The sequence below is a fragment of the Panthera tigris genome, chromosome A2 (genome assembly GCF_018350195.1).
Source record: "Panthera tigris isolate Pti1 chromosome A2, P.tigris_Pti1_mat1.1, whole genome shotgun sequence".
Taxonomy (NCBI): Eukaryota; Metazoa; Chordata; class Mammalia; order Carnivora; family Felidae; genus Panthera; species Panthera tigris.
In genome coordinates, this window is record NC_056661.1 from 60,306,671 (window position 1) to 60,328,979 (window position 22,309).

Genomic DNA, 22,309 nt, shown 5'->3' on the forward strand with positions numbered 1-22,309 from the left:
ACATAAGCACTCATTCCAATCATAGATACACACACCACATCCTCACCAGACACACATCACACATACATACACACCAAACATACAGCATGATCCTCAAGCATATCCTGCAAACAGCACCCACACCACACAGAAAGCACACACAGGGTACATACAACACATGCAACTACACATACCACACTTCCATGAGAAAAATGTACCACGCACATCTATCACATGCAAATCAACACACGACACATACAGCACTGCTGCATCACCAATATACCCCAGACACCACCCATATACCCTTCACAGACCACACCTAGAAAGCACACACACACCAAGCACATACATGGAACATGCACTACACACCCCCCACCCATAAAATAACAATCCACACAACACAATCCACACTCGACAAATACACCACACACTCACACACCACTTACACACACATCAGAAATACAACACCTACAACATACAAACCACAGATTATACATACCAAACACACACAACACAAACCAGAAACACCAGAAACAACCCCACAAAACAAATTTCAAATACATACCATGGTGACAACCACCATTATCATAAATATGCCACATTCAATGTACACACACTACAAAGAACGCACATAGGCCAAATGTACGCCACATATATAACACATACACAAAAGATATATACTATACATTCCACACACAGACCACATGTTTACCACAGACACAACCTACACATACACCAGACACAGACAATATGTATATTACACAAACACAAAGACTGCCACAAAACACAGCCCTAAGACACCACAGACACACTACACATATTCCACACACATAAATACACCACACAAACACCACTGACACACCACACATATGTAAAACTCACACAGAGGATACATACCCCAAACACAACACTATTCATACACAACACATGTATCACACGTATGCACTACACATACACACAGAATTATTATGATGCACACACCACATATGTGTCCCAAACACAATCTGAACCCACACACCAAGTAACACTGCACATACAGCACACACACACACTGCACACACACACCACACATCAACAACATGCCCATATGCAACACATGCAACACTCATACTGCATATATAACACACATACCTCACACATAAGCCATGCAAACACAAGCCAAGCATACAATGCACCCACACCACATACAAAACCTTTTTACCACACACACCACACATACATTACAAATACAAGACACATATTTCAAGGACACACACAACACACACAAAAGACATGCAACCCTTATACCACTCATACCACATGGACCACAATTTCAACACATAGGTATGACAAATCTACCACACATATGCACACGTACTTCACGTGCCCCAACTTTACCATACAGATACCACACTCACCACATATACCACATACACATACCACACATAAACCACACACATGACATAAAAACCTCTCACCACACACAGCACACATATTCCACACAAACTCCCACACCTGTTTGCCACCACAAACTACATATAACCACATGGACACCATATGTACACCAGGCACATATTACCCCATGCACCACACACAGCACACAAAATGTACATACACCACACACATCACACTGATAACACTACATATAGAAGACACACAAAATATCACACATACAGTGTGCCCATGTGTATACCACACACAAATCATATACCAGCTATTAACCAAAAATACACTGCACAGACACAGTAGGCACACACATCATAAACACCACAAAGACCGCACATGTCTCACACACCATACACACTACATACATATATCACACACACACCACACACATACCTAATACATGACACGCATTTGCCACTCAAACACTACACATACATGACAGGGAAACCACACATATATGTCACAAATACCACACATGCCACACTGAATCCACACTCACACATACATAATACATACACCACGCCTATATTACACACACACACACACACACACACACACACATACCACAAGCCATACAGCTCATAGAAATAATGAACTCAGTACACAAACCACCCCCACACAAAGACAAGCACTAATAACACAATAATACACATGCATCACACACACACTCTACACCCACACACCAAATAAACACCACACCCATCACAAAATACCAAGCAAACACACATACAAAATATACACCACACACACACACATAACATACACCACACACAACAAACACATTCATCTCTCACACTCACACCATGCATGCAGCACACACACCAAAGACACAGACCACACACACAGCATGCCACAAATTTACCACCAACACACACAAAACAGATACTTGACAGACTCCTCACATATAACATTTCCACAAACACCACAAGTGAAAACAAAGGAATATGTAACACACATGCCACATATATACCAAATACATACAACACATGCCACACACACAACATTCAACTCACAAAGTCCCGACATACACTGTACTCACAGCATACTTTCACAACACCACACCATGTACACACCTAAGAAAGGTATACCACACACTAACCACAGATATACCAACACACACCAAACATACACCACACACAGACATCAAACACTATATATACATCACATAAACAACACAGATATATCACACATGCAATACATGCAACCACACAAATTACACACAAACACCACATATGTATCACACATACCACAATACACAAATACACAACACACAAACACAACACATTTATGAAAAATACACCACATATGACCACACGTATGTTACACTCAAGAACTTATAACACACATACATGCACACCCTGACATACCACACACCTTGCACATCACATTAGCCACATTAATACTACATACACACCTACATCACACACACACCATGTACACATACATACATTACACACACCACATATACACCACACAGTCACCATGCATATGCCACAAACTTATCCAACACAGATCACACATGCCCCACACACCCACAGTTATAACCCTCCCACAGTATCTCACACTCAACACATATACAGCACACAATTTCCAAACCATCTCCTGTATACCACAGAAACACACTCCACATACACACCACGCACTCCAAACCTACACCACATATACAGAAGACATGCCACCTCCTCTACACATAAACTACACAGACATCGCACACAATGCACATATAGACACAAATGTGACTCGTATAGCACACAGCTACACCACACCTACACCAAACACACGGCAACAGATAGTACAAACACATACCTCGCATGACACAAGAATACCACAAAAACACTTCACCCATTCACCACATACACAGCACATACACATCACACAGATATCTTCCACACACTATTTACTACACATAATACACATACCACACACATACATATACACCCTACACACATATACCACACAAACACACTCCATATATACACCACATCCATGCCAAATATGTAACACACAAAACACACTTATACTACACAGACACCACATACACAATAAACAAAATAAACACACCATGATAATCCATACGTACGTGACATACAGACACTATGCACACTACACACACCACACTTATATTACACAAACTCCAGCCGTATGCCACACCACAAAACCACACATGTACCACATACAAAACACACATGTCATACGAAGACCACACACGAACATACATTATATGTGGAGCATACACGCTCCACGCTACACGCTATACTATATATAGTACAGTCGCAACACATATACCACACAGCACACAGAAAGACACATATACCATACCTCCTACAAACCACTGACACAACATACACCATGCTCACCACAAAAATACCATACACAGACACAAACGACATATACAACATACGTGCCATCCATACAGAACAGGATTATGCACTGAACCAAAACCACTCCAAATGTATACCACACACACCACACATGTACCCCTCAAAACACCCACTAGACACCACCCATGCCTTGTGGTTTACTGCCTGAAATAACACTGTTCAAGTGTCTTTCATGTAGCCTTTCACATACATCTCACAGTTTGTTGAAACATTATTAGTGTGTGTTAGAAGAGCTAGCATGGCAACCGTGTAGCCTCATCCCTTGAACATAGCTAGTATCACTAGCAAATCATTCTAAATACCCCAGAAAGCAACACGAAGACTGACAGAACCAAGTCCACAGCTACAGGGAGAGAAGAATCCACATCAAAGAAGGTAGGAAGGGCAGAGAGGGGGGTTGGGGGAGAAATATATCAAGCGTGCTGCAGAGGAGAGGGAGCCCTCATTGAGGAAAGAGGTGGAGGGAGAGGAGCACAAAGGGGAACACACAAGGTGGATCTTTCCCCAAAGACACATGGAAATAGGCTCAACATCACTCACCATCAGGGCAATACAAATCATACTACAATGAGATATCACCACACATCTGTCAAAAGGGCTAAATTTCACAACACAAGGAACAACTGGTATTTGCAAGGATGTGGAGAACGGGAAACCCTCTGACACTGTGGGTGGGAATGCAAACTGGTGCAGACAATCTGGAAAACAGGACACAGTTTTATCAAATCTTAAGAATAGGACTTCCCTGGGGCACCTGGGTGGCACGGTCAGTTAGGCGACTGACTCTTGATAGCCACTCAAGTCAGGATCTCGAAGTCATGGGACTGAGCTCATTGGGCTCTGCACTGGCAGAATGGAGTGCACTTGGGATTCTCTCTCCATCTCTCTCTGCCCTTCCCCATCTCTCACTCTCTCACTTTCTCCCTCTCAAATAAATTAATTAAAAAATTGCTTACCCTTTAAAACTTAGAGTTGCCCTATGATCCATCAATTGCCCTATGAGGTATTTACCCAAAGGATACAAAAATAAGAATTCAAAGGGATACAGGCACCCCACTGTTTTTAGCAGCACAATGAAAAATAGCCAATTATGAAAAGGGCTCAAACGTCCATTGGCTGAAGAATGGATGGAGATGTGGTATATATATATTAAGCAGCCATGAAAGAGAATGAAAATTTCCTTTGCAATGATTTGGATGGAGCTCGAAGATATTATGCTAAGTGAAATAAGTCAGTCAGAGAAAGGCTTATACCATACGATTTCACTCCTATGGTAAGAAACAAAACAAATAATCATGGTGGAAAAAAAGAGAGTGGCAAAACAAGAAACATACTCTTAACTATAGAAAACAAACTGATAGTTACCAGAGGAAACATGGGTCGGGGGATTGGGTTATATAAGAGATGGGAATGAAAGAGTACACTTTATGTTGTGCACCGGGGATTGTGTGGAAGGGTGAAACAACTGAATTCTACACCTGAAACTATTATTCCACTGTATGTTAACTAACTGGAATTTAAATAAAAACTTTAAAAAACATTCTATATTAGCCATAGTGAAAGACCCCGTGTTTAAGTGCCCAAAGAATTACTGTGCTTCAAGTGACATTCTTGTCCCTCATAGAAATATAGAGTAACACTTTCCTCACCACCTCTCTGTGTAGACACTTTTGCTTTACTGATGAAAAGTACCCTTGGCTGCAAGAGGGTCTTAGAAAGCTTTTCGAGGATATGTAGTCAGAAGTATTCTTAAACCCTTGTGTAGAAGCACCAGGAAATGGCCTAGTGTTAGGTGCCTAAAAGTACAGTGTGATGCACTGTGTCTGTCCCCTCCACCAACTGAGATCCCTGGTTTGTAGGTGAGTTTCCAAGCCATTCCTGACCCAATGCAGGGCTCTCAGAGCCTGATGTCCCAGAGGACAGCAACTGCCGCCATGCCCCTGCTCCCCTGAGGCTGGGCAGACAACAGTATCATAGGAATGGAAGCCACGTGGACCCCCCCCCCCAATAGATGGAGCTACCCTCATTCAGAAGAACAGTCTGTGAAAATACACCATGCTCCATGGCATGATCAGCACACAAAAAGGCTTTTGAATAAATAGTGCACCAAGGTTCACTCCCACCTCTTGATCATCACGTGGAAGCACATTCCTCATATCGAAGAGCCACTGTTGACCCTCTCTACCAATATGATGATATGAAACCCACCAGAATTCAAAGTTCTGCTCTACTTCTTAAGGGAGAATGTGGGCCTCTTGCTCACAGGGCTACAAAGGGCATCCTTTTGAACACTCCTATAGCCAAAGACCCCAAAAGTTCTTTTGATTCCTATGCTGGCCAGATTGTGAATAAATTGTGCTTGCCAGGTTCTTCTAAACATGAAGAACACTGGCTCTCGTTTTGTATCCAGTTTCATAAAATTGCTTTATCATCCAAGTTTAATCTTGGGGTCCATAAATACTCCGTCTTTTAGAGTATTATATCGTGCTGCAGATGTTCAATGGGGACCAGCCCTTGAAACTGTGTGACAGGGGGAGCCAGAGTCCCTGGCCTTGTGGTTCCAGGACTACATGGACATCCAGAGCCCTAGGGCATCAGAAGGGGTCCAGTCGAGAGCTGTGCATGGGGAGTCTCGGGCAGACATATCAGCCAGGAGCTGGCTCCCTTGCTAGGCCTCAGGAAAATGAAGATAAACATCTCCATTCCACATTGATCACATTCCCATTGGATGGGAATATCGAATGCCCTTTGGTCCTGGCTGCAGCCATCTCCTCAGCCTCCCTGTGTTTCTGACTGCCTCTTGATTCATACTTAGGAGACTTGGAGCTGACACTCACTCAGCAGACACCCAAGGACGGGCATCTGGTTCCCACTCCATGCCATGCTCAGTTATAGCCATCAGCATCGGATATCCCAAAGGAGAATACTCATATCAATGAGCTTGGTGGTTGGCTATTTGTAGCAAGGGGTGGGGAGAGTGGAGCCAGATCGCCTCCTTGCTCTGCCTGATTGAGGTGCCTTCCTTCTGAAAAGCAGACAATTCACACATGAGCAGGAGGTTCCAGAAGTTGGTCAGCACAGAAAGAGCCCTTTACAGGAATAGGGTACCAATGCCTCTCTCCACACTTTGGAACCAGAGCTGGGGGTACCTCCCAGCTACAGCACTCTCAGTGCCCACTCCATGCAATGGCGTGAAAAGCATCAAAAGCCATCCAAGTCCCAGGGCTGTCTAGGTCCTTCTGAAGAAAGAAGGCAGGCCTGGTGTTGACAGGGCTCCCAGCTGGAGACTCTAGAGGGTGTTTTTGCCTTAGCCCTCTGGTGTTCTTCTTCTTACAGCCAGGTTGCCAGGAACAGGGCATGGGCATTCCCATCCCCATAGAATTCCTTGTCCACACTCTGAAGAGCTCTGACCCACCTTATTTGCCTTGACACATCTTGACACACAGCAGCTCGCCTCTCTGCTCTGCCTGATTGATATGTCTTCCTTCTGAAAAGCAGGCAGTTCACACAGGAGCTGGAGTCTCCAGAATGTTCTATCTTAAAATGTTCTATCTTAAAATGTTCTCTCTTAAAATGTTCTATCTTCTGTCTTCCACCTGGGAGTGTGGTCGAGTCCTTGGGACTGAGGGTGAGATTTTGCCACAGGGCTATTTCTTCATTAATTCACTGGGTTTCAGAAGTGTGTGGCCATACTGAGGTTGAGGGAATTTGAAGGCGTCCCAGCAGAGGATGTTTGGTGAGTAGGCTAGGCCAGAGATTTGGACAGGGAGCTGGCCTCTTTCTGGACCAAGCGCAAATGAAGCAAGACATCTTCTGTCCAAGTGAATCCCCATTCGCACTGGAAATGTCAAGTTATGGCCCACCTGGCCCCCACTTCATCTCCCTTGCTGTGTGTCTGAGAAATGTTTTATTTTTCTCCCTTAGGAGCCATGGAGTCATCACTAACTCAGCTCATACCCCTGCCTAGGCTGCAACTTCCCACTCTGTTCCTGTGCTCAGGGAGAGCTATCAGGCTCTGCTCCACCAAAGGAAAGAAGGCCTTGAGTCCCAGCGTACTTGGTGCTTGGACTGCTGTGCTATGGAGGGTAAAGGAGAGCCAGCTTGCCTCACTGACCTGGATGACTGAGGTGCCTTTATTCTGAAAAGCCCACAGTTTGCACATGGGCAGTATGAATGAGGAAGGGGTGAGCATTGGAAGAGCCCTTGCCAGGAATGAGGGAAGCAAGTCCTTGTTGCAGATTCCTAAGCAAGAGCCCTCAGAACCCCATAGCTACAGCTCAAACACTGCTGCCTCCCTCAACTGATGGGGAAAAAAAATGGCATGGATAGACCAAGCCAGAAATCCCTGGCTCCTAAAGAAAGAAGGCAGGCTTCTTGTTGACAGGGCTCCCAGGTGTAGTCCTTCAGAGGCCCCACGTTGGCCTAAACCCACAGGCCTTTCTTATTCTGGATACAACCTGGTTGATAGGAGACTGCGAATGGTACTTCATTCTCAACTTTCTCCAAATCTCATGTGTGGTGAAGAACTCTGGCAGTGTGTGTCTCCATTGCCACTCCTGAGCTTTTGTAATGAAAGGGGGTTGGCATGGACACTATTCTGGGACAGTGTCTCCTCTTGTTTCAGCTTGGAGGTTTGGTGGTGTGTCTGTGATGGTGATAGAGGTATAGCATTGGGTCCTTCTGAATTTCGTTTCAGAATGATGTGGCCCTGCCCATACCCAGGGTGCGTGAAGGTGCCCATGGAGAATGCTCTTGGGTAGTCAAAGCCCGTGGTTGGGGGTGGAGCCCACCTCCTGTGTGGGGCAAGGGGAAGGGAAGGTCATGGTCTCTTTCCTCAGTTTCCCATATGCCCATTTGAATGCACAGCTTTGGCTCATTGTAGTCATTGAGTAGTCATTCCTTTCCCATTGCTGCTTTCCTAACTTGCTCTCAGTTCACACATGGTTACCCTACCCTTTGTCTGTCACCTACACCAACAGAGGCCCCCAGGTTAGGGGTGAGTTTCCCAGCCTTTTCCAATCCAGTGCAGGGCTCCCAGAGGTGATGTCCCAGAGGACAGCTGCCCACCCCTGTACCTGAGCCCCTGGTGGCGGGCAGGCTACAGTATCATGCAAATGGGTAGGTACATGGACCCCTGTCCCTAATGGAGGGAGCAACCTTCAATTGAAAGAACAGTTTGTGCATATGCACTATGATTCTGGATGTGATCAGTGCACAAAAATGCTTTTGAATAAATGGAGCACCGAGGCCTCGTTCCCACCATCTGATCATCACATGGAAGCACATTCTTCCTATGTCACAGCCAATGTTGCCCCCCTCTACTAATACGATGGGCAGAAGCACACCAGAGGCCAAATTTCCCCTCTATTTCCTTTTTAAAAAACTTTTTGTACATTTATTTATTTTTGAGAGACAGAGTGAGACAGAGCACAAGCAGGGGGAGGGGCAGAGAGAGAAGGAGACACAGAATCCAAAGCAGGCTCCAGGCTCAGAGCAAGCGTTCAGCACAGAGCCTGATGTGGGGCTTGGACCCACAAATTGCAAGATTATGACCTGAGCTGAAGTCGGTCACCCAACTGACTGAGCCACTCAGGTGCCACCCCCCTGTATTTCTTAAGGGAGAATGTGGGCTTCTTGCCCACAGGGCTCCAAAGGGCATCCTGTGGAGAACTCCTGTAGCCAAAGGTCCCAAATGTTCTTGTGATTCTTGAGCAAGGCACATTATGAAATCATTGTGCTGGTCAGGTTCTTCTGAACATGAAGAACTCTGGCCCTCAGTGCATCCACTTTCATGACATTGCTTTGTCATCCATCAGGTTTGTCTTCAGGTACATAAAAATTCAGTCTTTCAGAGTACCAAATCCAGCTGCAGATGTCCAATGGGGCCAGCCCTGTGACTTTGGGACAGGTGGAGCCAAAGGGTCCCTGGCCTTTTGGTTTCAGGACTACATGGGCATCCAGAGCACTAGGGCTTTGGAAGGGATCCACTCGATAGCTGTGTAGAGGCTGGGCCAGACATATTAGCGGGAAGCTGGCCCCTTTGGTGGTCTAATGGGAAATGAAGATAAATATCTCCATTCCACATGATTGCATTCACATTTGATGGAAATATTGAATGCCCTTAGGTTCTGGCTGCAGCCATATTCTCTCCCTTTGTTTCTCTGTTTCTGACTGCTTCTTCATTCACTCTCAGGAGCCTTGGAGCTGGCATTCACTAAGCAGGTGTCATCCAGGGACAGGCATCGGCTTCCCAGTCAGTCCCATACTCAGTACCAACCATAAGCATCGGATATCGCAAAGGAGAATAGTCTTCCTATCTCTGAGTCTGGTGCTTGGCTGTTTGTAGCCAGGGGCAGGGGACACGGGAGCCAGCTCACCTCCATGATCTGCCTGATTGAGATGTCTTCCTTCTGAAAAGCAGACAGTTTCCACAGGAGCAGTGGGCTCCAGAAGCTTGTCAGCACAGAAAGAGCTTTGTACTGAAGAGGCACCAATGCCCCTCCCCACACTTTGGAGCCACAGCTCTGGGAACCTCCAAGCTACAACACTGTCACTGTTCACTCCATTCAACAATGGGAAAAGCAACAAAGGCAAGCCAAGTACCAGGTTCTATAGGTCCTTCTGAAGGAAGAAAGCAGTCCTTGTTGCTGAGAGAGCTCCCAGAAGGAGACTCTAGAGGGCACTTATGCCTTAAGCTCTCTGTTGTTTCTTCTTCTCCTCACGGCCATCCAGGTTGCCAGGAGTTGGTGCTGGGCACTCCCTACTCCATAGAATTCACCTTCCAAGCTCTGAAGATCTCTGGACCTCCTTATCCACCTTGACACATCTTTGCCCTCTTGTAGAAAAAAGGCTCTTCCCACAATCCATTCAGAATCAGTGTCTCAAGAGTCTATCCTCTGAATTCCACCTGGGAGTCTGATCCAGTCCTTGTGACTGCGGGAGACAGTTCCTCAGGGCTACTTCTTCTTTAATTCACTGGGTTTCAGAAGTATGCAGCCATTCAGAGCTCAGGGATTGGAAGGGGACTGGGGGAGGACATCTGGTATTTAGGCTGGGCCAGAGATTTGGGCAGAGAGCAGGACTTCTTCTGGGCAGAGGCAACTGAAGACAGCCATCTTTCCAAGTGGATCCCAATTCCCACCATAAATGTCAAGCTTTGGCCCACCTGGCACCCATTTCCCTTCCCTTGCTGTGTGTCTGACAATGTATTTTTTTTCTCCCTTAGGCACCATGAAGGCATCACTCACTCTGGCAAACCTGGCTAGGCTGCAATCTCCTGCTCTGCTCCTGTACTCAGGGAGAACTATCAGGCTCTGCTCTACCAAAGGAAAGAAGGCCTTGAGTTCCTGGGTGCTTGGTACTTGGCCTGCTGTGCTATGGAGGGTGAAGGGGAGCCAGCTTGCCTCACTGACCTGCATGACTGGGTTGCCTTTATCCTGAGAAGCACACAGTTTGCACATGGGCAGTATGAACGAGTAGGGTGTGAGTATTGGAATATCCCTTGCCAGGAATGAGGGAACCAAGTACTTATTGCAGATTCCTGAGCAAGAGCCCTCAGAACCCCATAGCTACAGCTCAAACACTGCTGCCTCCCTTAACTTATGGGAAATGTGGCATGGATAGACCACACCAGAAATCCCTGGCTCCTAAAGAAAGAAGGCAGGCTTCCTGCTGACAGAGCTCTCAGGTGTAGTCCTTCAGAGGATGCCTTTGGCCTAATCCCACAGGCCTTTCTCATTCTGGATACAACCTGGTTGATAGGAGACTGCAAACAGTACTTCATTCTCAACTTTCTCCACATCCCATGTGTGGTGAAGAAGTCTGGCGGTGTGTGTCTTCATTGCCACTCCTGAACTTCTTTGATGAAAGAGGGTTGGCATGGACACTATTCCGGTAGAGCGTTCCAGAGTAATATCCTCTTGTTTCAGCTTGGGGGTTTAATGGTGTGCCTGTGATGGTGATAGGGATTTTTCATTGGGTCCTTCTCAATTTAGTTTCAGAATGATATGGCCCTGCCCATACCCAGGGTGTGTGAAGGTGCCCAGAGAGAATGCTTGTGAGTAGGCTAAGCCTGAAATTGGGAGTGGATCACACCTCCTGTGTGGGTCAAGGGGGAGGGAAAGTCAGGATCTCTTTCCTCAGTTTCTCCCGTGCCCATTTGAATGCACAGTTTTGACTTGCCCTGGAGTCATTCCTCTCCCATTGCTGCTCTCCTAACTTGTTCTCAGTTCACACATGGAGACTCTGTGTCTGTTCCCTACAGCAACCAAGATTCCCCGATTTGGAGGTGAGCATCCAAGCCTTTCCTGACCTGATGCATGGTCTCAGAGTCTGATTTCCCAGAGGACATCTTATTCCCCCTGTCCCTGAGCCTTTGGTGGTGGGCAGATTATAGTGTTGTGGGAATGGGTAGCTACCTGGACTCCCATCCCTTATGGATGGAGCTACTCTCAATCAAAAGAACAGTCTGACAAGTGCAGCATGTTCCACAACCTTATCAGTGCACAAAAAGCCTTTTGAATAGGGCACCAAGACCTCTTTCCCACGTCTTGATCATTGCATGGAAGCACATTCTTCATATCTCAGATCCACTGCTGACCCTCTCAATGGACATGATGGGCAGAAACGCACTAGAAGCCGAAGTTTCCCTCTATTTATTAAGGGAGAATGTGGGCCTCCTGCTCACAGGACTCCAACGGGTATCCTTTGCAGAACTCCTGGAGCCAAAACCCACAAAATTTGCTTGTGATTCCTGAGTAAGTCAGCTTGTGAATGCATTGTGCTAGTCAGGTTTTCCTAAACATGAAGAACTCTGGCCCTCATTTCCAGGTTCATGACATTGCTTTATCATCTGTCAAGGGTCATCTTGGGGTCCATACAAATTCAGTCTTTCAGAGTACTATCTCCAGCTTGGAAATGTCCTATGGGGACCAGCCCTTGTGACTATGGGACAGGTGGAGCTAAAGTGGTCTTGGCCTTTTGGTTTCAGGTCTACATGGACATCCAAGGACCTAGGGCATCAGAAGAGGTCCAGCCAAGAGCTGTGTGTCGGGAGGCTTGGCCAGATGTATTAGTGGGGAGCTGTCCCCCTTGCTGGTCCTAGTGGAAATGAAGATAAACATCTCCATTCCACACTGATCGCATTCCCACTGGATGGAAATATTGAATGCCCTTTGATCCTGGCTGTAGCCATATTCTCTCCTTTTCTGTATTTCTGAGTGACTCTTCATTCATCTTTAGGAGTCTTGGAGCTGGCACTCATTCAGCAGTCACCCCTGGATGTGTGTCGGGTTCCCACTCAGTTCCATGCTCAGTTGTAGCCATCAGCATCTGATAGATATCCCAAAGGAGAATGGGGCTCCATACCCTGACCTTGGTGCTTGGCTGTTTGTAGCAAGGGTGGGGAGAACAGAGTCAGCTTGCCTCTCTGCTCTGCCTTATTGATGTGCCTTCCTTCTGAAAAGCAGACAGTTCACGCAGGAGCTGAAGTCTCCAGAAGCTGGTCCACACAGCAAGAGCCTCTTACAGTAAGAGGGTACAAATGCCCCACTCCACACTTTGGAGCCACAGCTGGGGGAACCTCCAAGCTATAGCACTGTCACTACTGACTCCATTCAATGTTGCAAAAAGCAACAATAGCTGACCAGGGCCCAGGGTGTCCTACATCCTTCTGAAGGAAGGTGGGCCCGGTGCTGTCACGGCTGCCAGATGGTGACACTAAATGGCACTTTTGCACAAGCTCTCTGGTGTTTCTTCTTATAGCCAGGTTGCCAGGAACTGGTGCAGGGCACTGCCTTCTCCATAGAATTCCCCTTCCAAGGTCTGAAGAGCTCTGGCCCTTCTCATGCACCTTGACTCATTGTTGCTGTCTTGTAGAAACAAGGTTTTTCCCACAATGTGTTCAGAATCAGTGTCTCAAGAGTCCTATCTTCTTCCTTCCACCTGAGAGTCTGGGCCAGTCCTTGTGACTGTGGGAGAGTTTTTGCCACAGGGCCCCTTCTTCATTAAATAACTGGGTTTCAGAAGTATGAGTCCATTCTGAGGCCCAGGGAATTTGAAGGGCCTCAGCAACCGATGTTTGGTGTGTATGCTGGACAGAGACTTGGGCAGAGAGCTGGCCTCCTTCTGGACTGAGGGTAAATGAAGCAAAAAATCTTCATTCCAAGTGGATCCCCATTCCCACTTGAAATGGTGAGTTTGGCCCACCTGGAGCAAACTTCCTTCCCCTTGCTGTGTTGTTGAGAATATATTCTTTTCTGTTAGGTGCCATGGAGCCATCATTCACTCAGCTGGCAGAACTGGGTGGGCTGCAATATCCCGCTCTGCTCCTGTACTCAGGGAGAACTATGAGGCTCTGCTCTACCAAAGGAAAGAAGGACTTGAGTTCCTGGGTGCTTGGTGCTTGGCCTGCTGTGCTAAGGAGGGTGAAGGGGATCCAGCTTGCCTCACTGACCTGCATGACTGAGTTGCCTTTATCCTGAGAAGCACACAGTTTACACATGGGCAGTATGAACAAGGAGGGTGTGAGCATTGGAATATCCCTTGCCAGGAATGAGGGAGCCAAGTCCTTGTTGCAGATTCCTGAGCAAGAGCCCTCAGAACCCCATAGCTACAGCTCAAACACTGCTGCCTCCCTCAACTAATGGGAAACATGGCATGGATAAACCAGAAATCCCTGGCTCCTAAAGAAAGAAGGTAGGCTTCCTGCTGACAGGGCTCCCAGGTGTAATCCTCCAGAGTTCTCCCTTAGCCTAAGCCCACAGGCCTTTCTTATTCTGAATACAACCTGGTTGATAGGAGACTGTGTTGAATACTTCATTCTCTAGCGTCTCCAAATCATGTGTGATGATGAACTCTGGCAGCGTGTGTCTCCATTGCCACTCCTGAGCCCTTTTGATGAAAGACAGTTTGCATGGAAAATATTCTGAGACAGTATCTCAGAGTAATATCCTCTTCTTTCAGCATGGTGGTGTTTTAGTGTTGGTGATAGAAGTGTTGCATTAGGCTATTCTCAATATGGTTCCATAATTATGTGGCCCTCTCCAAACCCAGGGCATGTGCAGGTGCCAAGGGAGAATGCCTTGTGGGTAGGCTAAGGCAGAGTGGGGGTGGATCCCACCTTCTGTGTGGACAAGGGAAAGGCAAGGTCGTGGTCTCTTTCCTTGGTTTCCCCCATGCCAATTTGAATGAACACCTTTGACTCCCCTTATTGTCATTCCTCTCCTATTGCTGCTTTCCTAACTTGGTCTCAGTTCACACACAGAGACCTTGTGTCTGTCCCCTACACCAACCAAGGGGTCTGGAGTGGAGGTAAGTTTCCAAGACTTTCCTGAGACAATGTGGGGCTCGCAGGGTCTGATACCCTAGAGGACACCAACCCCCCCTGTCCCTGAGCCCTTGGTGCTGGGCAGGCAACAGTATCGTGGGAATGGGTAGTCACATGTACCCTGCCCCTAATGGATGGAGCTACCCTCATTCGGAAGAACAAACAGTCTGTGCATGCACAGCATGCTCCATGACCGGATCAGCAGACAAAAAGTCTTTTGAATATACACTGCACCAAACCCTCATTCTCACCTCTTGATCATCACATGGAAACAACTTCCTCATATCTCAGAATCTCTGCTGCCCCTCTCAATGGATAGGATATGCAGAAGCACACCATAAGACAAAATTCCTGTCTCTTTCCTAAGGAAGAATGTGGGCCTCTTCCTCAGAGGGCTCCAATAAGCATCCTTTGGAGCACTCCTGTAGCGAAAGCCCACAAAAGGTCCCTGTGATTCCTGAGCAAGCCAGCTTGTGAATACATTGTGCTAGTCAGGTTCTTCTAAACATGGAGAACTCTGACCCTCATTGTATCCAGTTTCATGACATTGCTGTATCATCCATTACAGTTCATCTTGTGGGTACAAATTTAGTCTTTGAGAGTACTATTTCCAGCCTACAGATGCCCAAAGGGGAAAGCCCTTATGAGTATGGGGAAGGTGGAGACAAAGGAGCCCAGCCTTTTTGGTTTCAGAACTGCATGGACATGCAGAGCCCTAGGACATCAACCTCCCCTCAAACCAACTGAGAGCTGTTTTGGGGGAGGCTGAGCCAGATGTATTAGCTGGGAGCTGGCTTCCTTGCTGGGCTTAGCGGAAATGAAGATAAACATCTCCCTTCCACATGGATTGCATTCCCTTGGGATGGAATTATTGAACACCCTTTGGTCCTGGCTGAAGCCATTCCTCTGTTTCTGACTGCCTCTTCATTCACCCTTAGGAGCCATGGAGCTGGCACTCACTCAGCAGGCATCCAGTGATGGGCGTTGGGTTCAAACTGGGTCCCCTGATCAGTAACAGCCATGGACATTGGATATTCCAAAGGAGAATAGGCCTCCTATTCCTGATCTTGGTGCTTGGCTGTTGGAAGCAAGGGGGGGGGGGGAGGAGCCAGCTCACCTCATTGTTCTGCCTGATTAAGGTGTTTTCCTTCTGAATAGCAGATAGTTCACACTGGGGCAGTAAGCTCCAGAAGCTGGTCAGCACAGAAAAGCCCTATACGTGAAGGGGGCACCAATGCCCCTTTGTACACCTTAGAGCCATAGCTGGGGAAGTTACCAGCTAGGGCACTGTCACTTCCTACCCCATTTCATGATGGGAAAAGCAAGAAAAGTAGACCAAATCCCAGGGCTCTCGAGGTCCTTCTGAAGGAAGAAGACAGGCTTATAGCTGACAGGGCTTCCAGATGGAGACACTAGAGGGCGCCTTTTCCTAAGCGCTCTGGTGTTTCTTCTTATTCTGAGGGCCAGATTGCCAGGAGCTGGTTCTGGGCACTCCATTCTCCATAGATTCCCCCATCCAAGGTCTGCAGAACTCCGGCCCTCCTTATCCACTTTGACACATCTTTGTTCTCTTGTTGAAACAATTTTCTTCCGATGTTCCATCACAGCTAGCATCTCAAAGAGTCTTATCCTCTCTCTGCCTTCCACCTGGAAGTCTGGTCCACTCCTTGTGACTGGGGGAGAGGTTGTACCATGGGGCTCCTTCTTCATTAATTCACTGGGTTTCAGAAGTAAGCAGCTGTTTAGAGGCCCGGAGCAGTTGTGTGGACTCAGCAGCAGATGTTTGGTGTGTAGGGTGGGCCAGAGATTTAGGCAGGGAGCTGTCCTCCTTCTGGGCCAAGGGCAATTGAAGCAAGACATCTTCTTTCCAAGTGGATCCCCATTCTCACTGGAATTGTCGAGCTTTGGCCTACTTGGTGCCCATTTCCTTCCCCTTGCTGTATTTCTGACAATGTATTTTTTTCTTCCTTGGGAGCCATGGAGCCATCAATCACTCAGCTGGCGTCCCTGTGTGCCCACAAACTCTCACTCTGCTCCTGTGCTCAGTGAGAGCTGTCAGGCTCTGCTCTACCAAAGAAAAGAAGGCCTTGAGTCTCTGGGTGCTTGGTACTTGGCCTGCTGTGCTATGGAGGGTGAAGGGAAGCCAGCTTGCTTCTCTGACCTGGATGATTGAGTTGCCTTCATTCTGAGAAGCATTTTGCACATGGGCAGTGTGAACTGGCACGGGGTCAGCATTGGAAGAGCCCTTGCCAGGAATTAGAGACCACAGCCTTCTTGCAGATTCCTGAGCAAGAGCCCTCAGAACACAATAGTTACAGCTCAAGCACCATTGCCTCCCTCAACTGATGGAAAAAGTGACTGGGGTAGACCAATCCAGAAACCCCTGGCTCCTGAGGAAAGAATTCAGGTACTTGCTGACAGGGCTCCATGGTGTAGTAGTCCCTCAGAGGGCTTCTTTGGCCTAAGCCCACAGGCCTTTCTTATTCTGGATACAATCTGGTTGATAGGAGACTGTGCTGGGTACTTCATTCTCAACTTTCTCCAAGTCCCATGTGTGATGAAGAACTCTGGCAATGTCTCCCTCACTGACCCTTAGCCCTTTTGATGTAAGATGATTTGCATGGAAACTATTCTGAGATAGTGTCTCAAAGTCACATCATCTTCTTTCAGCTTGGGGGTTTGGTGGTGTTTTTATGATGCTGCCAGAGATGTTGTGTTGGGCCCTTCCCAATTTGGTTTCAGAATGATGTGGGCCTCCCCAAACCCAGGGTGTGTGCAGGTGCCTAGGGAGATTGCTTGTGGGTAGGCTAAGGCAGAGATTGGAGGTGGATCCCACCTCCTGTGTGGAAAAGGGGAAGGGAAGGTCCGGGTCTCCTTCCTTTGTTTCCCCGTGCCCATTTGAATACACAGCTTTGACTCACCTTGTTGTCATTCCTCTCCCATTGCTGCTTTCCTAACTTGGTCTCAGTTCACACAAGGAGACCCTGTGTCTGTCCTGTATACCACACAAGTTCCCCAGTGTGGACGTGAGTTCCAATCCTTTTCTGAGCCAAAGAAGGACTCTCAGAATCTGACATCCCAGAGGAAAGATAGCCTCCCTGTCCCTGAGCCCTTGGTGCTGGGCAGGCTACAGTATTGTGGGAATGGGTAGACACATGGACCCCACCCCTAATGGTGGAGCTACCCTCATTTGGAAGAACAGTCTGTGAATGTGCAGCACACTCCACCATCTAATAGGTGCACAAAATGCCTTTTGAATAAATAGTGCACCAAGGTCTCATTCCCACCTCTTGATCACGTGGAGCAAATTTCTCATATCTCAGAGTCACTGCCACCCCTCTTGATGGATACAATGGGCAGAAGCACACCAGAAGCCAACATTCCCCCCTATATCTTGAGGGAGAATGTGGGCCTCTTGTTCACAAGGCTCCAAGGGGCATCCTTTTGAGCACTCCTGTAGCAAAAGCCCCCAAAAGGTTCTTGTGATTCCTGAGCAAGCCAGCTTGCTAATACATTGTGCTCATCAGGTTCTTCTAAACAAGATCCATTCTCATCCTTCGTGAAGGACTCTGGCCCTCGGTGTATCCAGTTTCATGACATTGACTTATCCATCAAGGTTCATCTCTGGGTCCATACAAAAATCAGTCTTTCAGAGTACTGTCTCTGAGTTGCAGATGTCCAGTGGGGAGCAGCCCTTATGACTGTGGGATAGGTAGACCCAACAGGGCTCTGGCATTTCAGTTCAGGATTACATGGACATCCATAGCCCTAGGGCATTGGAAGGAGTCCAGATGAGATATGAGTGTGTGGAGGTGTGGCCAGATGTATTAGCAGCAAGCTGGTCTCCTTGCTGTGTCTAGGGGAAATGAAGATAAGCATCTCTATTCCATATTGAAGAAATCCCCTGGGATGGAAATATTGAACGCCCTTTGGTCCTGACTCTAGCCATTCCCATATTTCCAACTGTCTCTTCATTCACCCTTAGGAGCCATGGAGCTGGCTCTTAGTCATCTCGCACCCAGGTATGGACGTTTGGTTCCACTGGGTTCCATGCTCTGTAACAGCCATGAGCATCGGATATCCCAAGGAGAATAGCCCTCCCATTCCTAACCTTGGGGTTTGGCTGTAGGAAGGGGTGGGGGAAGTGCAGCCAGGTCGCCTCCTTTTCCTGCCTGATTAAGGTGTTTTCCTTCTGAAAAGCATACTATTCACACAAGAGTAGTAGGCTCCAGAAGCTTGTCAACACAGAAAGAGCCCTTTACAAGAAGAAGGCACCAATGCACCTCTCCACACTTTGGGGCCACAGCTGGGAGGAGCTCCCAGCTACAGCACTGTCACTGCTCACTCCATTCCATCCTGGGAAAAGCAAGAATAGCAGACTAAGTCCCAGGGCACTCTAGGTCCTTCTGAAGGAGGAAGGCAGGCCTGTAGCTGACAGGGCTCCTAGATGGAGACACTAAAGGGCACCTTTGCCTAAGCCCTCTGGTGTTTCTTCCTCTTCTCTGGGACAGATTGCCAGGAGCTAGTGCTGGGACTCCCTTCTCCATAGAATTCCCAATCAAGGTCCAGAGAACTCCGGCCCTCCTTGTCCACCTTGACACATCTTTGCTTTCTTGTAGAAACAAGGTTCTTCCCATGATCTGTTCAGAGTCAGTGTCTCAAGAGTCCTATCCTCTGACTTCCACCTAGGAGGCAGGTCCAGTCATTTTGACTGGGGGTGAGGTTTTGCCACAGGGCTCCTTCTTCGTTACTTCACTGTGTCTCAGAAGTAAGCAGCCATTCAGAGGCCCAGGGCATTTGAAGGGACTCAGCAGCAGATGTTTGGTGTGTAGGGTGGGCCAGACATTTGGGCAGGGACCTGGCCTCCTTCTGGGCTGAGGACAAATGAAGCAAGACATCTTTCCAAGTAGATCCCCTATACCACTTGAAATATCGAGCTTTGGCCCACCTGGCACCCATTTCCATCCCTTGCTATATTTCTGACAATGTATTTTTTTCTCCCATAGGAGCCATGGAGCCATCAATCACTCAGCTCACAGCCCTGGATAGGCCACAAACTCCCACTCTGCTTCTGTGCTCAGTTATGGCTATCAGCCTTAGCTCTACCAAAGGAAAGAAGGCCTTGAGTTCCTGGGTGCTTGGTGCTTGGCCTGCTGTGCTATGGAGGGTGAAGGGGAGCCAGCTTGCTTCACTGACCTGGGCGATTGAGTTGCTTTCATTCTGAGAAGCAGACACATTGCACATGGGCAGTATGAATGGGCAGGGGGTCAGCATTGGATGAGTTCTTGCCAGAAATGAGGGAACCACGTCCTTGTTGCAGTTTCCTGAGCAAGAGCCCTCAGAACCCCATAGCGACAGCTCAAACACTGCTGCCTCCATCAACTGATGGAAAGAATGGCAGGGATAGACCAAGCCAGAAATCCCTAACTCTTTAAGAAAGAAAGAAAGCTTCTTGCTGACAGGACTCCCAGATGTAATCCTCCAGAGTGCTCCCTTAGCCTAAGCCCACAGGCCTTTCTTATTCTGATATAACCTGGGTGATAGGAGACTGCACTGGGTACTTCATTCTCAACTTTCTACAAATCCTGTGTGATGAAGAACTCTGGCAGTGTGTGTCTCCATTGCCACGCCTTGACCATTTTGATGAGAGATGGTTTGCATGGAAACTATTCCAAGACAGGATGTCAGAGTAGTATCCTCTTCTTTCAGTTTGGGAGCTTGGTGGTGCTTTTTTGATGGTGATAAAGGTGTTGCTTTGGTCCCTTCTGAATTTTGTTTCAGAATGATGTGGCTCTCCTCAAACCCAAGGTTTGTGTAGGTACATAGGGAGAATGCTTGCAGGTAGGCTAAACCAGAGGTTGGGGGTGGATCCTGCCTCCTGTGTGGGACATGGGGAAGCGAAGTTGGTGGTCTCCTTCCTCGGTGTCCCCCATCCAGTTTGAATACACAGATTTGACTCACCTTGTTGCCATTCCTCTCCCATTTCTGCTTTCCCAACTTAATCTCAGTTCACACACGGAGACCCTCTGTCTGTCCCCTACAACAACCAAGGGGCCTGGAGTGGAGGTGAGTTTCCACAGCTTTGCTGAGCCAATGCAGTGTTTCCAGGGTCTGATATCACAGAGGACAGCTAGCCCCCTGTCCCTGAGCCCTTGGTGCTGGGCTGACTACAGTAGCCACATGGGTCCCCCACCGTAATGGATGGAACTACTCCCATTCAGAAAAACACTTTGTATGATCAGCATGCTCCACGACCTGATCAGCACACACAAAGCCTTTTGAATATACACTGCACCAATACCTCGTTCTCACCTCTTGATCATCACATGGAAGCACCTTTCATAACTGAGAATTTCTGTTGCCCCTCTTGATGGATACAATGGGCAGAAGTGCATCAGAAGCCAAAGATCCCCTCTGTTTCTTAAGGGAGAAGGTGGACCTTTTGTTAACAGGGCTCCAACGAGCATCCTTTGGAGCACTCCTGTAGCAAATGCCCACAAAATGTTCTTGTGAGTCCTGAGCAAGCCAGCTTCTGAATAACTGTGCCATTTGGGTTCTTCTTTTTATTTTTTTAATGTTTATTTATTTTTGAGACAGAGAGAGACAGAGCATGAATGGAGGAGGGTCAGAGAGAGGGAGACAAGAATCTGAAGCAGGCTCCAGTCTCCGAGCTGTCAGCACAGAGCCCAACGCGGGGCTTGAACTCATGGACCGTGAGATCATGACCTGAGCTGAAGTCGGATGCTTAACCGAGCCACCCAGGCCCTCCACCAGTCAGGTTCCTCTAAACATGAAGAATTCTGGCCCTCGTTTCCGGTTTCATGAAGTTGCTTTATCATCCATCAGGGTTCTTCTTGAGGTCCATACAAATTCAGTCTTCTGGCCTGGGCTGTTTTTCCTGTCTTTCCCTACAGGGGATAGAGGCAGCAGAGATTCAGGGGTAATGGGACCATGCTCCAGGCTGTTGGTCAAGTGTTTGGCACCATTCCTGTGGTGCATTAGGTTTTGAAGGGCAGTCTGCACTGACTAGGTCCTGGAAAATACCTTGTATGTGTGGATTACGTGTTCTTCAGAATCTGAGGCCAGGCACTAAGGACAATCTGACAGGACAATCTCTCTTGTGGGTTGTCAGAAAATAATAACTCTTGGTTAGCACAGAAGCAACGTGAGAATTCACCAACAATCACTGGGAGCTCAC

General features: G+C 47.6%; 1 protein-coding gene across 1 annotated transcript in view; it reads left to right on the plus strand.

The window, feature by feature from the left end:
• The window catches only part of LOC102954880 (solute carrier family 41 member 3-like), a 93,893-nt gene extending 87,315 nt beyond the window's left edge, over positions 1-6,578 (plus strand). Inside the window, exon 9 of the mRNA XM_042977196.1 lies at positions 6,259-6,578. Coding sequence (XP_042833130.1) covers positions 6,259-6,578 — 320 coding nt within the window. The remainder of the gene's footprint in view (positions 1-6,258) is intronic.
• Positions 6,579-22,309: the final 15,731 nt, after the last annotated feature.